Source organism: Nerophis ophidion, linkage group LG22, assembly GCF_033978795.1.
Source record: "Nerophis ophidion isolate RoL-2023_Sa linkage group LG22, RoL_Noph_v1.0, whole genome shotgun sequence".
NCBI classification, from domain to species: domain Eukaryota; kingdom Metazoa; phylum Chordata; class Actinopteri; order Syngnathiformes; family Syngnathidae; genus Nerophis; species Nerophis ophidion.
In genome coordinates this window covers 21132422-21150240 of record NC_084632.1, presented here as the reverse complement: position 1 = coordinate 21150240, position 17819 = coordinate 21132422, and the positions used below count along the sequence as shown (strand labels likewise).

General features: G+C 38.1%; 1 protein-coding gene across 2 annotated transcripts in view; it reads left to right on the top strand.

The window, feature by feature from the left end:
- dennd1b (DENN/MADD domain containing 1B) overlaps positions 1 to 17819 on the top strand; it is a 421036-nt gene that overhangs the window by 374942 nt on the left and 28275 nt on the right. For both annotated transcript variants that reach the window (XM_061883482.1, XM_061883480.1), the window contains 3 exons: positions 4528 to 4563; positions 5541 to 5597; positions 12417 to 12506. In XM_061883482.1, the coding sequence (XP_061739466.1) occupies positions 4528 to 4563; positions 5541 to 5597; positions 12417 to 12506 (183 nt within the window). The remainder of the gene's footprint in view (positions 1 to 4527; positions 4564 to 5540; positions 5598 to 12416; positions 12507 to 17819) is intronic.

Genomic DNA, 17819 nt, shown 5'->3' with positions numbered 1-17819 from the left:
CTTTTGTTTTAAATGACTAGATAGCTCAGGGTCAACAGTGGGGAAGTTTGTGTGTGGTAAAATCAAATGCCGCTAGAACTAACATAACACTACAACGTGAACTGTAATTGATACTGAGATGCGTAGCTCCATAAATAGTGTCTGTCGCTTTAATAGACGCCAGGTCTCAATTTGCGCGTTATCCACAAAAGACAAATAATGGCCTCCCTCATATACAGTGGGGCAAAAAAGTGTTTAGTCAGCCACCGATTGTGCAAGTTCTCCCACTTAAAATGATGACAGAGGTCTGTAATTCTCATCATAGGTGCATTTCAACTGTGAGAGACAGAATGTGAAAAAAAAAATCCAGGAATTCACATTGTAGGAATTTTAAAGAATGTATTTGTAAATTATGGTGGAAAATAAGTATTTGGTCAACCATTCAAAGCTCTCACTGACGGAAGGAGGTTTTAGCTCAAAATCTCACAATACATGGCCCGATTCATTCTTTCCTTATCACGGATCAATCGTCCTGTCCCCTTAGCAGAAAAACAGCCCCAAAGCATGATGTTTCCACCCCCATGCTTCACAGTAGGTATGGTGTTCCTGGGATGCAACTCTGTATTCTTCTTCCTCCAAACACGACGAGTTGAGTTTATACCAAAATGGATACATGAATGATACAGCAGAAGATTGGGAGAATGTCATGTGTTAAGATGAAACCAAAATAGAACTTTTTGGTATAAACTCAACTCGTCGTGTTTGGAGTAAGAAGAATACTGAGTAAAGCTGACTAAATACTTTTTTGCCCCACTGTAGACGCCTCAATGTTCCCTTATAGGTAATAAAAAAGAGTTGTAGCTATAATCTATCTGCATTCTCCTCCAAGGTTTTGCATTGTATCCCATTGGGTTGAGTTTTTCCTTGCCCTGATGTGGGATCTGAGCCGAGGATGTTGTCGTGGCATGTGCAGCCCTTTGCGACACCTGTGATTTAGGGCTATATAAATACACTTTGATTGATTGATTGATTGATTGATAATTACTGTAGTTATCACCTCCGTTAATAAACGTAATTGATCACGCAGGTATTCAAATGTTATGATGACCATCTGGACAGCAGAACATACAGATGGACACTCTTTATGATTAGTTAGTCCTGGTGCAAGCATAACATTGAGGATACACACTCCAGAAAGGGACCCACTCATAAAAGTCTCACAAGGGATGGTTTAGCTCGGTTGGTAGAGCGGCCGTGTCAGCAACTTGAGGGTTGCAGGTCCGATCCCCGCTTCCGCCATCCTAGTCAATGCCGTTGTGTCCTAGGGCAAGACACTTTAACCACCTGCTCCTAGTGCCACACACACTGGTTTATTTGTAACTTAGTTATTGGGTTTCACTATGTGAAGCGCTTTGAGTCAGTTGAAGAAAAAGCGTTTTATAAATATAATTCACTTCACTTCAAGTCAGCAATTGTCCATCCATCTTCCTCCGCTTATCCGAGGTCGGGTCGTGGGGGCAGCAGCCTAAGCAGGGAAGCAATAGAGGATCTTCAATTTGTTGACTCAATTATTAGCTATTTATTTACTATTTTGAATGCATAAAAAAGCAAATGATATGTGTTCTTGTCTTACATAAGGATTGTGATTGATAACAAGCATAACTCTTTCCAATTTTGCATATTTCTAGTATGACTGATCTAATGATATGGTCAGTGTTAGAAGTGTTACTACAGTGACATAAATCTAGGGAAATTGCAGAATTTGGTGCGCAACATTTAAAACAGCCGACTGAATTTTTTGCATTTTGGGATGTTTATACGGTATTTTCAAATACTGTGCGGATTGTAAATACGATTTGATATGGTTTATGGATACACAAATAGGCTTTTTAAGTCAACTTGTTTTTTTTTTACTCCACTGGTACGGTACTTAAAAAAATAGCAGTTATAAACAGAGTCAATGGGGCCGCAACTGTTCTTTAGAGAAAGTGTGCATATTTTCCGTTTATATCATATTTCAACAATGTTCCAATTAAAACACAATGCAATTTTATAGTAAACAACGGACTCCCTGGTGAAACTTCAGTCTGCTAACCTTCAAACTGAACAATCATATGACATAAAGAACACATATAATGGCCGTTTTGGGCACCAGGAGTGCACGAGGGTGGAAGTGTCTTATCTAGTCTTACCAACTACTATAAACGTGTTTCTTGCTTAATTCTGAGAGTATTATGTGGATATGGGTATGTTAATATGTTATGGCAGGGGTCACCAACCTTTTTGAAACCAGGAGCTACTTCTTGGGTACTGATTAATGCAAAGGGTTACCAGTTTGATACACACTTAAATAAATTGCCAGAAATAGCCAATTTGCTCAATTTACCTTTAACTCTTTGTTATTATTAATGATTCATGATATTTATCTTTGTGAAAACACTGATCATCTTAATGATTTTTCAAAATAATTATATATAGAAACCGATAAATATCAATAAGCAACACTTCCATCCATCCATCCATTTTCTACCGCTTATTCCCTTTTGGGGTCGCGGGGGGCGCTGGCGCCTATTTATATTTTCTCTAAGTGCACATTTTTCAAATTGAACATTTTCAAATGATCACTTCTAAGACAGTCTTGTAGAATCACAATATGCCATTTTAACTACCTAGCCACTAACATTTTTTAACAAATCATGAATTACTTTGCACCATGTTTGTACAAATAATAACTCATGTAAAATACAAAAGTAAAATCTCAAATTTTTAAATAAATCATGTCATATTTTGAACTGGACACCAAATCTGTTGTGTTTCTTTGTCAGTTAGTGGGAAGCCTGGCATTGCATGCTGTTAACTAGTGTGTTGTACTCTGGTGTGTAACTTGACACTGCAACTCTGAGTGAGTCTTGCAGTTGTGCATCAGTGAGGCGTGTTCTGTGTTTGTTCTTGATGAAGCTCATGTCAGAAAAGGCTGATTCACAAAGATAAGTTGAACCAAACAGGCTTGCAACCTTCATAGCTGCTGCGCATACACAACTGTACTTGTCTGTGTCAAGAAGGCACCAAAAGTTTGGTGCAGCCTGGTGGGCTTTGAATTTTAAATTGTCAGGAAAGAAGAGGAAGGAAATAAAAGGTAAAAAAAAAAGATATATGTGTTTAAAAATCCTAAAATCCTTTTTAATGTTGTATTTTTTCTCTAAAGTTGTCTTTCAGAAAGTTGTAAGAAGCAAAGAAAAACAATAAATGAATGTATTTAAACAAGTGGAGACCAAGTCTTTAAAATATTTTCTTGGATATTCACATTCTATTTGAGTTTTGTCTCTCTTAGAATTAAAAGTGTCGAGCAAAGCGAGACCAGCTTGCTAGTAAATGAATAAAATTCAAAAAATAGAGGCAGCTCACTGGTAAGTGCTGCTATTTGAGCTATTTTTAGAACAGGCCAGCAGGCAACTCATCTGGTCCTCACGGGCTACCTGGTGCCCGCGGGCACCGCGTTGGTGACCCCTGTGTTATGGTATCAGCGATTGTCCTACCATATCAGTTCGGCTCAGTTCTTCCCCCATAATAATCAATGTTTTGTATATATAGCTAAATTTATATTACATGTATGGTCTCTTCCCACATATTGTAAAATTTCTGTAATATTGGGCTGGCATGGCGTAGTGGGTAGAGCGGTTGGCCAGAAACCTGAGGGTTGCAGGTTCGCTTCCCACCTATTGACATCCAAATAATCGCTGCCGTTGTGTCCTTGGGCAGGACACTTCACCCTTGCCCCCGGTGCCGCTCACAGTGATGAATGAAAGATGAATGAATGATAGGTGGTGGTCGGAGTGGTTGTAGGCGCAAACTAGCAGCCACGCTTCCGTCAGTCTACCCAGGGCAGCTGTGGCTACTGATGTAGCTTACCACCACCAGGTGTGAATGAATGTTGAGTCCCACTTCTCTGTGAGCGCCTTGAGCGTCTAGAAAAGCGCGATATAAATCAAAGTTATTTTAATACTGTTTAAATTTATTCCAGAAAATATGTATCGATGAAAATTAGCTGACTGAATTAAAAATGACTGTTTATATAAAATGTTGCATAAAAATGATAGTCGTTGGATATTAGCTGTATTTAAGAAGATTAATGACCCACTGTTACAGTAGCATTAGCTTTTTCAAAATTACTGTAAAATTTTGTTGTAGGCATTATTGTGTTTTAACACACACACAAACACACGTCGTTTAAATGATTTACACAAATCTTCTCATTAACAACATCAGAACCTGGCTGGTTCACCAATATTAAACGCTCTAAGATCACCATGGCAACAGCCGTATCATGAGCAATTAAGCAGCGTTTACTCTTGTGTAAAATGACTGTTGTATGAAACTTACAACAAGGTGTTGTAAAATATTATTTTTGTATTTAATATATGAATCAGTTCCATCTTATTGACCACAAGCGGTATAGAAAATACACAAATGTATCCTTAAATGTTGTTTCGTAGGAGTTCTGTGACATTTTTGACTGACACATTTTTTTCTTTTTCTTTTCGCAAACAGAGAGGAGGAGCGCTCATCAATACAGCGGTGACGAAGGTAACACTCCTGCATAATTGTCATAACACTCATTTTAACTTGCTGTGCAATATGTTTTGTCTACAGTCAAAACTACATTAAGACTTGTATTTAATATTGATTTTTTTTCCTATATCATTTTTAATTATTTTACCTGATGAAATTATAATTATATTATGTTTATATAATACAAACCCCGTTTCTATATGAGTTGGGAAATTGTGTTAGATGTAAATATAAACGGAATACAACGATTTGCAAATCATTTTTAACCCATATTCAGTTGAAAATACTACAAAGACAACATATTTGATGTTTAAACTGATAAACATTTTTTTTTTTTGCAAATAATCATTAACTTTAGAATTTGATGCCAGTAACACGTGACTAAGAAGTTGGGAAAGGTGGCAATAAACACTGATAAAGTTGAGAAATGGTCATCAAACACTTATTTTGGAACATCCCACAGGTGTGCAGGCTAATTGGGAACAGGTGATTGCCATGATTGGGTATAAAAATAGCTTTCCAAAAAATGCTCAGTCTTTCACAAGAAAGGATGGGGCGAGGTACACCCCGGTGTCCACAACTGCGTGAGCAAATAGTCAAGCAGTTTAAGAACGACGTTTCTCAAAGTGCAATTGCAAGAAATTTAGGGATTTCAACATCTCATATCATCAAAAGGTTCAGATAATCTGGAGAAATCACTCCACGTAAGCGGCAGGGCCGTAAACCAACATTGAATGACCTTGACCTTCGATCCCTCAGACGGCACTGTATCAAAAACCGACATCAATCTCTAAAGGATATCACCACATGGGCTCAGGAACACTGTTAAGAAGAATGTTGAGACTTTTGCCGTATTAAGCTGTATAACTGTTGGTTAAGGTGCACTTCAAGGTTCATTACTGTATATTAGGATATTTTATTCAGCAGTGTAATTAGAAGTAGAACACAACTGGTTTTGTATTTTTAATCTGTACGTGTGTGTTTCCTCGCAGGCCAAAAGCCATGCCAAGAGGGGCATCCGGGACATCAGGGGCCGACTGAAAGCGCGGGTGAGCAGCAGCACGGACCTTCATACCTCTTATGCACCCCCCCCATGAGCATGCATACACACACAACCCTGTTGAAGAAAACACACACGCTCTTCATAGTAAGAGTCGGAAAGGCTGCTTTACATGGAGCGTGTGATTCCAGCGCAGGGCTCTTTAATGACTGCTGAAGCCTGCTCAGCGCTTTGTTCATGCCTGTACATTTTTAACCAACGCCCCTCTGGCTATGGCCTGTCATGTCACCCGAGCCCCAGCCCTTCTTTCCCCTTTATTGTCTGCATATTTCATCAGCGAGCCTGTGATTTCCTCAAAGCTAATGTAACGAGGTGTATGTTTCCATAAGCCTGCTGGATTTGATAAGGCAAAAGCAGTTTGATCTGTCAGTCGAAAAGTGAGGAGGGGGGGGCGCAGATGATGAGCAACATGAGCAAGATGCTGCTAAATACACACGTACATAAACGGCGAATGGAAATCTCTTTAATTTAAGGTTTGCAAATAACATATTTCTCCTGCTGTTAGAAGTAATTTCAAAGGATTCCGGTATCTTAAGATAGTGATGCTCGATGCAAATGAACAGAAAAGCTAAATCCTTTATTTGCTAAAGTATATAAGTGGTAGTGTTCGGTATCATGTACATTTTATTTGATAACTCTGACAAAGCGGTACTTTAAAGGCCTACTGAAATGAGATGTTCTTATTTAAACGGGGATAGCAGGTCCTATTTTGTGTCATACTTGATCATTTCGGGATATTGCCATATTTTTGCTGAAATGATTTAGTAGAGAACATCGACGATAAAGTTTGCAACTTTTGGTGCTGATAAAAAAGCCTTGCCTTTACCGGAAGAAGCAGACCATATGCGCGTGACGTCACGGGTTGTGGAGCTCCTCACATCTGAACATTGTTTACAATCATCGCCACCAGCAGCGAGAGCGATTCGGACCGAGAAAGCGGCAATTTTCCCATTAATTTGAGCGAGGATGAAAGATTTGTGGATGAGGAAAGTGAGAGTGAAGGACTAGAAAAAAAAAGACTAGAGGGTAGTGGGAGCGATTCAGATAGGGAAGATGCTGTGACAGGCGCCATGGCAGCCGTGGGGGTGGCAGGACCACTCGGCCAGGCCCAACCGTAACAAGAGATAGAGCCATACCGCTTTGAACCAGACGCTGACGGTGACGGTCAGGAGGATGCTGCTGATATTGTTGCTGGAGTAGCACACGACATAGATCGCCTTCAGAATAAAGAATGGTAAAAATGATCGCTGCATAATACACTGTACTTTGTGTGTGTGGTCCAATCCAACTGTGTTCGCTTGACATTTCTGTTCCCTAGTAAAGGTTGACTGTCATCTTTCGGGAATGTAAACAATGAAACACCGGCTGTGTTTGTGTTGCTAAAGCCGGCCGCAATACACTGCTTCCCACCTACAGCTTTCTTCTTTGATGTCTCCATTGTTCATTGAACACATTGCAAAAGAATAAACAACACAGAAGTCCAGAATACTGTGGAATTTTGCGATGAAAACAGACGACTTAATAGCTGGGCTGGATGCTGGCACAAAATGTCCTCTCCAATCCGTGACGTCACGCGCAGGCGTCATCATACCGAGACGTTTTCAGCAGGATTTTTCGGCGCGAAATTTTAGGTTGTACTTTAGTAAACTAAAAAGGCCGGATTGGCATGTGTTGCAATGTTAAGATTTCATCATTGATATATAAACTATCAGACTGCGTGGTCGGTAGTTGTGGGTTTCAGTAGGCCTTTAAAGATCTAAAAAAATTATTCGGGAATGTCCGGCGGTCCAGATTGAAAAGCTTAACGGGCCGCATGTGGCCCCCGGGCCTTAATTTGCCCAGGTGTGCACTAGATAGAGCCCCGTAGCACTTGTGGTACACGTACCACAGTTTGAGATGACTGACGTAGACCACAAGGAAGTATTTTAAATGCAGAAAAAAAAATCATAATATGAGCGTTTAAATACAGTAAATGAGTAATAACCAGTCATTATTCATCATTGATCCAAATTCAAAAGATTAAAAAATGTAATTATTTGACAGCACTACTATTTTTGTGACTGGCACATGAAATTGGAAATTGGCAGCTAATAAACAAAAGACTAACTTACAGTTTTTAAATTAAATTCATAATATAGTTTTTTTGATTTTGTTTAAAAATGTTTTGTGTATGGACAGTGTGCATGATACATTATTCACAAGGAATCAAGTACACCAGATTTGGCTATCGTCCAATTTCCATTTGTAGTCCTTTGTTTGGCACATATTGACATACAGTAAACAGTACATGGAAGAAAACGAACGACATAACTTAAAAAAAACATTAAAATGAGGACTTAAAAGGTGACATGCACTAATACAACACAAAAGCACACCTACACACCTCCTCTAACAATTCCCTCTTATTCAAAAGGAGACTTCCACAACTGTTCATATATAAATTCATATGCTAGAATGTATAAGTCATGACGTCCCTATGCAAAGTAACTCGCAATTTAAAAAATGTGCAAAGAAACAATGCATGAATTACCAAACACCTACAATAAAATTATTTCACACCACACCACAATACACATCTGCAATGGATATTTTATAGAATGCAATGCTCAAAACCTGTAATTTATACGGTGAATAAATGATTGCATACAATTAAAAGCTGTACTATGAATACACACACAATGGTAAAAATAATGCAATCTTTTCCTGTTAAACTAACTATGCTAGTGATTTTTAAACTGTGGTATGTGTACCGTCTAGTGGTAAGCCAAATAATCAATTAAATATTCAAACTGTGTGTAATATTGCAATGGCCAAAAGGATTAAATATACTTGTTAAACAAAACCTCTGCCTTGTATTTAATGAACACTTAGGCTTACTAAGCTACTGTATGTTAATGTTGGCCATTATAGTAGTGCTTGCACTGCAAAAAGTCAGTGTTTAAAAACAGGGGGAAAAAAAGAGGGGGATTTTTTTTTAACTAAACAAAATTATCTGCCAATAGAACAAGAAAATGTGTCTTGTCAAGACTTTCCAAAAAAAGGAAAATTATTTAACCTCAATGAACCCAAAAATACCTTAAAATAAGTCTATTCTCACTAACAACAAGTGCACTTTTCCTTGTAGAAATGAGAGACCTTTTTGCTCAATATGTCGAAAAATATTCTTTAAAAAAGTAAATGCTTGTTCCATTATCTTGACACAATGATATGCACTCGGCGTCATGATTTTTTTTTTCATGCTTGAAGTAAGAAATGATTACTTTAAAAAAGTAGTTTTATACTTATGAGTGTTGATGACACAGCTTTGCATCAGTTGATATTCTAGTTTCAAGCATGTTTTACTCAATATAGGTCATAAAATCTCAGCAGCAAACTAATATCTGACTGGAATAATTTAGGACCAAAACCCTTAAAACAAGTAAAACACTCTAACATAAAATCTGCTTAGTGAGAAGAATGATCTTATTGGACAGAAAATAAGCAAATATCACCCTTATTTGAGATATTTAATCTCACTTAGATTTCAGTTTTTGCAGTGTGGAGAGCCAAGTGTTTTCTGAGGTGGTACCTGGTGAAAAAGGTCTGTAAACCACTAAACTATTGTTACGTAATGTATAGCATATTACAATTCTAATCCCGTCAATGTTGGCAACACTGGTTGTTCTATAACCCAGTTAGGATAGGATAGACATTATTTATTCCACATTGTTTCAGTGTAAAATTGACATACAGTATAGTATGTACTTGGCACAAATTAAACAATAGAAAGGAAAAAAGACTGAAAATGTATTCAATTAAAGTAGAACACAAAAATTGAGAAATGAAAACGCTAAGTGTCACACAAAAACATGACCTATCTAAATTAGAATATTTATTTATACTGTATAGTCTTATGATTGTGTAAATTGTGTGAGCTTGTACTAGATCAGGGGTCGGCGACCTAAAATGTTGAAATAGCCATATTGGTCCAAAAATACAAAAACAAATCTGTCTGGAGCCGCAAAAAACTAAAAGCCATATTAAATACGGATATTGTGTCATGAGATATAAATTGAAATAATAGGACTTAAAGAAAACTAGTTGACCTCAAATGCACCAACAAATGAGACATAATAATGCATTATGTACATATAGCTAGCCTAAATAGCATGTTAGCATCAATTAGCTTGCAGTGACCAAATATGTCTGATTAGCACTCCACACAAGTCAATAACATCAACAAAACTCACCTCTGTGCATTCATGCACAACGTTAAAAGTTTGCTGGACAAAATGAGACAGAAAAAGAAGTGGCACGAAACACTGCTAGAAAGTCGGAGAAAGTTGTACATGTTAACAAACTACGGTGAGTTCAAGGACGGCCAAAATTAGTAGGACAAAACGGCGCTCGCCAAATACTCGAATCAGTGAAGCATGTTTAATACAAACAGTGTGCTTTATAACAATTAGGGAGGTTCGTGTCATTTTTGTCCTACAGAAACCATATTAAAGCAAAAAATATATTTTTTGTATTTTTTTCCCCTTATTTTTTTCCATTTTTCATACATTTTTGAAAAACCTCCAGAGAGCCATGAGGGCGGCGCTAAATAGCCATTGGTCGCCGACCCCCGTACTAGATCATACAGTGGTAACTTTGCAGCTGGAAAGTCCTAAAGGGGAACACCTTACAGAAGTGATTATCAAACTGTGGTTTTCGGGCTCCATTTCGTGGTGTGCCAAATAATTACTTGATTGAAGTAGAGTGTTTTATTTTCTCATATTCAAAGAGTGGTGTTTTTTCAAAATGTGTGTAATGCTACAGTGCCCCAAAAAATTAAATATATGTGTTAAATAATGTCATGCCTGTTAATCTGGGTTTATGTTTGATCATGTTATGTTTTGTTTTTGGACTCTTGTTTTCCGTTTTTGCACTTCCTGGTTTTGTTGGTTTCCATAGTTACTCATTAGTTGACACCTGGTCTCCAAGTCACGCCCCTGCCCTCAACCCCACACCTGTCATCATCATAGTCACTATTTAAGTCAATTGTTTTCTGTTCCTCGGGCTGGGAACTTTGCTTATGTGGTACCACTTGCTACATGCTTGTCTACTTGCTACATGCTTGTCTACTTGCCCACCTATCCATGCTGCACCTCCTTCATTGCCTCGATCACCATTCATGCTCCTTGCTTTTCATGCCCCTTGTTTTTTGTCACAGTAAGTGTTTTGTTTTAGTTGTTTATAGCCATGCCATCGTGCTGTTTTTGTTTATAGTTCGTTGTTATTCATGCCATTGAGCAAGTGTTTTGGTTTCACGTTTATAGATATAGTCTCGGTTCTAGTTATTTGTCTCATAACCAAGTTTTTTGCCCTCGAGCGAGCCATTTGTTTGCCTTTTTGTATTTAGTGTGTAAATAAATTAAATATGTTCCTGAATTCACGCCTGGCTCGTCCCAAATTCCCTCTGCATCGAAGAAGAAAAAAAATCCAAGTCAAAGTCCTGACAAATAAAACATTTGTCATGTTTTTAATGAATACTTGGGCTTGTGTTGCTACTGTATTTTAATGTTGGTCATTATGGTAGTACTTGTATAGCCAAGTCTCCTGTCCAAAGGCAAAACCCAGTAACTCAAGTTTGGTCAAAACTGAGCTGATAATAATTTTGGAGTTCCTAGGTGATATGTTTTACATTAGTGTATGCGATATTGTAATTTGTTCCGTAAGTAAGCTGTTACGCGCATGGCGGGACCTAGCAACTACCACATAACCGCGTGATACAACAGAAAAACCTAGTATCTCAAGTGACCAATCGGAGCTTCTTTGTCAGTCGCCTTATTGTCTTTAATGAGACATTTGCACGAATGGGGGCCGACGGTCAACCTGATTATGTGATATTATGGCACGAGGGGATATTTGGAAGATTGGCCCAGGATGTTGCAAGCACCTTCATTAAATGTATTGTTCTTGATTCTTCCCCTTGCATACTCTTTTGGGCAGATAACTGTGGAGGTCAGAATAAAAAATGGACGCTGTACACGGCTCTTGCCCAATGTGCAAACGCAGAATGGGGCCCACCCGAGATTGTGATTAAAATATCTGGAGAAAGGGCACACGTTCATGAGAGCAGATTCAATCCATGGCTCAATCGGCAAGGAAATGAAAGCTCAAGAAAACATCTATACGTTTGATGACTTTGTAGATCTTTGTGAGACAGCATCAAGATAGATTGGTTTTCCTTTGTTTTCTCAAAATCAGCTGGAAGTGAGTTACTAGGTTTTGCCTTTGGACGGGAGAAGTGTTCTGTGGGGTGGTACTTGGTAAAAAAAACCAAGTTTGGAGTACCACCAGGATTTAAGAAAAATGTAGAGGAAGTGAAATAACAACCGACTCATCAAACAGCAACAATAATTGTAAAATCTTGTGTACTACATTCACAAAGTGATTTCAATCAATTAATCAATCAATGTTTATTTATATAGCCCTAAATCACAAGTGCCTCAAAGGGCTGCACAAACCACAACGACATCCTTGATAGGGCCCACGTAAGGGCAAGGAAAAACTCACTCCAGTGGGACGTCGACAACGATGACTATGAGAAACCTTGGAGAGGACTGCATATGTGGGGTACCCCCCCGCACCCCCAGGGGACCGAAAGCAATGGATGTCGAGCGGACATCCATTGCTTATACAACGCTGCATATACACATTTATGTGTATATGCAGCGTTGAGTATAGGAGGTTTTGTAGCACAGCCAGCAGGATATTTTTCAAGTTTTTTTGTACACTAACACCCAAAAAAAACGTATTTATCTTTCCTTTTTCTCCCTCACAGGAAGAAGAGGAAGAGGGGATGACAGTATGTGCAGGGTCCCCCACCAGCACCAAGAGTCTGTCTCCAAGGCGACTGCAGAGGATGAGACAGGTATGACACACATGCACACACACACGCACACACACACACACACCAGCAAATGAGTTAACTTCTGCTGCACTAATGCCAGAGCTTGACCGTCAAGGATCAGCCTTCCACCTCCTTACTTCCCGCTATCCCTTTCTCCATCCCAACACTCCTCATTTTCCCTCTCAGAGCTCTCTTGTTGTTGTGACATTGCCAAAAGTAACGATAAGCATTTTCTTTTCTTTCAACGCACTCGTCTTGTTCATGCAGTGGCACTCTTTGAACAGTGCGCACAAAAGAAACAAAAAAATTGTGAAAATCTATCTTGCCAACCATGGCTGTTTTTTTAGTCTTTATTTGAAGGGACAACGCACAGAAACATTAAGCTCAAAGGTAGATATGTTCTGTACCAGATTATAGCTAAAAAACTAATTTCCATCTGCAGTCCCTGGCTGCCTTTAAATTAAAGGCCTACTGAAATTAGATTGTCTTATTTAAACGGGCATAGCAGGTCCATTCTGTGTCATACTTGATCATTTCGCGATATTGCCATATTTTTGCTGAAAGGATTTAGTAGAGAACATCAACGATAAAGTTCGCAACTTTTGGTGCTGATAAAAAAGCCTTGCCTTTGCCAGAAGTAGCAAACGGCAACGTCACAAGGGTGAGGGCTCCTCACGTCCTCACATTGTTTTTAATGTGAGCCTCCAGCAGCAAGAGCTGTTCGGACCGAGAAAATGACAATTTCCCCATTAATTTGAGCGAGGATGAAAGATTTGTGGATGATGATATTGATAGCGAAGGACTAGAAAAAAAATAAATAAATAAATAATTTGGACAGATTCAGATGTTTTTAGACACATTTACTAGGATAATTCTGGGAAATACCTTATTTTTCTATTGTGTTGCTAGTGTTTTTGTGAGATTAAATAGTACCTGATAGTCGGAGGGGTGTGTCCACGGGTGTCTTGAGGCCAGTGTCTGAGGGAAGTCGACGGCAGATACAAGGATGGCGCAAACTCCACAGATCTCCGGTAAGAGGCGACTTTTTAACACAATTTTCTCACCGAAACCTGCCGGTTGACAAGTGGTCGGGATCCATGTTCGCTTGACCGCTCTGATCCATAGTAAAGCTTCACCTCCGGGAATTTTAAACAAGGAATCACCGTGTGTTTGTGTGGCTAAAGCCTAAAGCTTCCCAACTCCATCTTTCTACTTTGACTTCTCCATTATTAATTGAACAAATTGCAAAAGATTCAGCAACGCAGATGTCCAGAATACTGTGTAATCGCGCGAAGAAAAGAGACGACTTTCAGTCGTAAGTGGTGCTGCGCTAATATTTCCTGACAGTCTGTGACGTCACGCGCACGCGTCACAACGTTTTCAACAATAAACTCCGCGGGAAATTTAAAATTGCAATTTAGTAAACTAAAAAGGCTGTATTGGCATGTGTTGCAATGTTGATATTTCATCATTGATATATAAACTATCAGACTGCGTGGTCGGTAGTAGTGGGTTTCAGTAGGCCTTTAAAGGGATACAAAAATCATGTAATAAAATTATGACAATAAAATCATACCATATCACATAATCAAATTAAGAAGAGTCATAAAATGCCCTTTCATCGACGCATACTTAAAGGCTAGAAAGATGGAGTTGGGAAGCTTTACCCTTTAGCCACACAAACACACGGTGATTCCTTGTTTAAAATTCCTGGAGGTGATACTTTATTATGGATCCGAGCGCGGCCAAGAGAACATGGATCCCCACCACATGTCAACCAGCAGGTTTCGGTGAGAAAATTGTGGTTAAAAAGTCGCTTCTTACCGGAGAAAAGCTGAGCTTTTGCCGTCCATAGCTGCCGTCGACTCCCCTGAGACACTGCGCGTCAAGACACCCATGGAGACACCCTTCCGACTATCAGGTAATATTAAATTCACTAAAACACTAACAACACAATAGAAAGATAAGGGATTTCCCAGCATTATCCTCGTAAATGTCTCTAAAAACAGAATCCGTCCCAATGCAATCGCGTTTTACTTTTTTTTTTCTAGTCCCTCGCTATCAATATCCTCAAACACGAATCTTTCATCCTCGCTCAAATTAATGGGGAAAGTGTCGTTTTCTCGGTCCGAATAGCTCTTTTTGTTGGAGGCTCCATTAAAATCAATGTGAATATTTGAGGAGCCCCCACATTTGTGACGTCATCGTCTGTGACTTCTGGTAGAGGCAAGGCTTTTCTGTTAGCAAGCAAAAGTAGCGAACTTTATCGTGGATGTTCTCTACTAAATCCTTTCAGCAAAAATATGGCAATATCGTGAAATGATCAAGTATGACACATAGAATGGACCTGCTATCCCTGTTTAAATGAGAAAATCTCATTTCAGTAGGCCTTTAATATACAATACAACCACATCGCATTTACATCATCACACAAAGACAATACATACTCTTGTTCACATCTGTCATCATTTCTAAAAACAAGCATGATTTTAACAGACACACCTCACAGTTTACAACAAGATGCTCTCATGGATAAATAGAATACACATTAAGTTGACGTGCCAATCATATTGCCCACCTTAGCGACCGTGTGAGCAGCTTTGATTGCTCCAAAGTCACTTTTTAACTTCAATTGTTAATGGAGAGTAATCTGTTAAACTTTTCAAGTTTGTTGTGAGGTGTGTTGGTAGTGTGAGTACACACACACACACACACAGACGCACACACACATGCTATAAGGTGAGGTTGGAGTGTATTGCGGTGTACACTTGATGTAAACATTCACTTTTCAGGTGCAGTTAACTGATTAAATGTATGCCTGTCTGGACAGTGCTTAACACATGCATGCATCCTCAGGGATAACATACATTTTCTCCCCATTCTTATATGAAAACACAGCGACTTCCGTTTTTAACATAATGCCCGCGTGCACACGGTGACATTTTGGTCACGCTCGTGTAAGAGTGTGATTAGGAAAGACTGTGCAGTTCCCTAATTAGCATTTTGTGTCCAGTGTGTGTGTGTGTGTGTGACCAAGTAGGACATTCTTAGCACACAAGAAGGTGCGAAGGCCTGAGGGAGGGAGGGAATGCAGAGCAACGGCAATTAGGGCTTTTTTTTTTTTGCAAAGGCGGCCTCCTCGGACTCCCTCCTCTCTCACACACACACACAAAGGATGTGCACAGATTAACAGTTAACACACACGCACCGTATTAAGGATACACACTCTCTCACACACGTGTCCGTGCCATCAGGGGGCTGCTCATTGCCACGGTAACGGGTCCCTGGAGACCATTGGAGGAGGGCCACATAGGACCCAGGAGTGCATGTCCCACAGCTGTTTGTGTGTTTTTACATTGTCCAGCAGGACATCCTCATCGCTCTTTAATGTTAAGTGTTACTCTGACCCGCTGTACACACACACACACACACACTTTAAACACCCTTTTTAAGCTGCTATCGTCTGACGCTTATCATGCTCTTCTTACATTCTATCCTCATATAAAACATTACTTTACCATCATAGTAAGTAAAAAGTACTTTTTATACAATAGAAAAAACAGCGTTATCCATCTAATCTATGTTTATTTCTTTTGCTGCGCTTTTTTTCACAGTAAAGTCTTAATACTATTTATTGTTCTCTGTGGACCAGGTGCTCATTGCTTGAAATTGACCTCAGTGGAAATAAGCTGGTTAAATGCAGGTTAAGTGTTGCAGGTTTAAAAAAATAAAAAATGAAAAAAACCTACCTGAGCACAGGTTCTGCTGGGGGCAAAGTCTCCTGATCAGAAAAAGAAGAAATGTTTCATATGTGTAAAAGTGGAATAAGTGTCTTCCGGGTGAAAGAGGAGGTTATGTTAGCGATAATAATAAAATATATAACCTTTTTCTTTTTTACCCATTCTGAAGGATCATTTTAATGTTAGTTTAGATTGTGTTATTTTATCGTCATGAAATTATGACATGTTAAAAGAAATATCATGCGTATATAGTAGGGGTGTGGAAATAAATTAATTCAAATACGAATAGAATCAAATAAGTTGTGCGATTCAGAATCGATTCTCATTTTTAGAAAATCGATTTTTTATTTTTATTTTTTTATTTTTTATTTTTTATTTTTTTATCAATCCAACAAACCACTACACAGCAATACCATAACAATGCAATCCAATTCCAAAACCAAACCTGACCCAGCAACACTAAGAACTGCAATAAACAGACCAATTGAGAGGAGACACAAACACGACACAGAACAAACCAAAAGTAGTGAAACAAAAATGAATATATATACATATATATATATATACATATATATATATATATATATATATATATATATATATATACACACACACATTTTGTGTGTGTAAAAAGAATAAAATAAAAAAGGACATTTAAGAACGTACTAAAACATTTAAATTACACATTATAGGCAGTTAAGCAATGACAGAAGGGTGTGGCAGTCTTCAGCAGCATTTAGATATAGCCCACAATAAAATGTATCTATGTAAAATAATGTAAGTAATTATTTAGAACAGTCAATGTTAATAATAAAATTATAATTTTACCGATACAAACAACATTTTAACTAGCAATTTGCCTTAAAACTGTACGATTACATTATTAGGGGGATGTTAATGCCGCCTGATGTAGAACATTTATTAGCTATAAATTTAAAACTGGTGAAATAATTGTTTAACAAAAGTCTAACTCAAAGAGTAGGAAACATAAACTATCTTAAGGATATATTATATTCAAATTAACTACATTTGATTAAATGTATTTTATTTAGTTTTGTATTTTAATTTGAGTATTCATGGATGTAATTATCTGCGCATTCTATAATTATATACTACGTACAAATTAATATATACCATAATAATGAATTTTGTGGTGTAAGGTCATCATGAATTATGTTGATAATAAAGTATCAGATTATTATATCTGAGTGATGAGGCAGGACATTATAAACTTTTGCTTCTTCCTGCTCTTTTTCAGACATACACAGGTAATTTCTTTCTTTTTTTTGAAATTTGTCTTGTTAAAATTGCATAAATGAAGACTATTTTTGGTTGTTGTGATCAAAACAAAGAATCACCATTCACCAAAAAAAAAAAAAAAAATAGCTCTTAATGTGCCTCGTTAATGAATAATGGACCTTAATTGAGCGTTTACATTTCTAGAACTATAAAAACAATAATTGGCTGGAGTTTGTTTAATTAGGTTGTAATAAATGTGTCCCTTTAACAGTTTGCAAAAAAATGCATGGACAAAAATGTACCTTTTAATTTTTTTGAATAATGTGATGCTACAGCTCCAGTTTAGTATTTTACA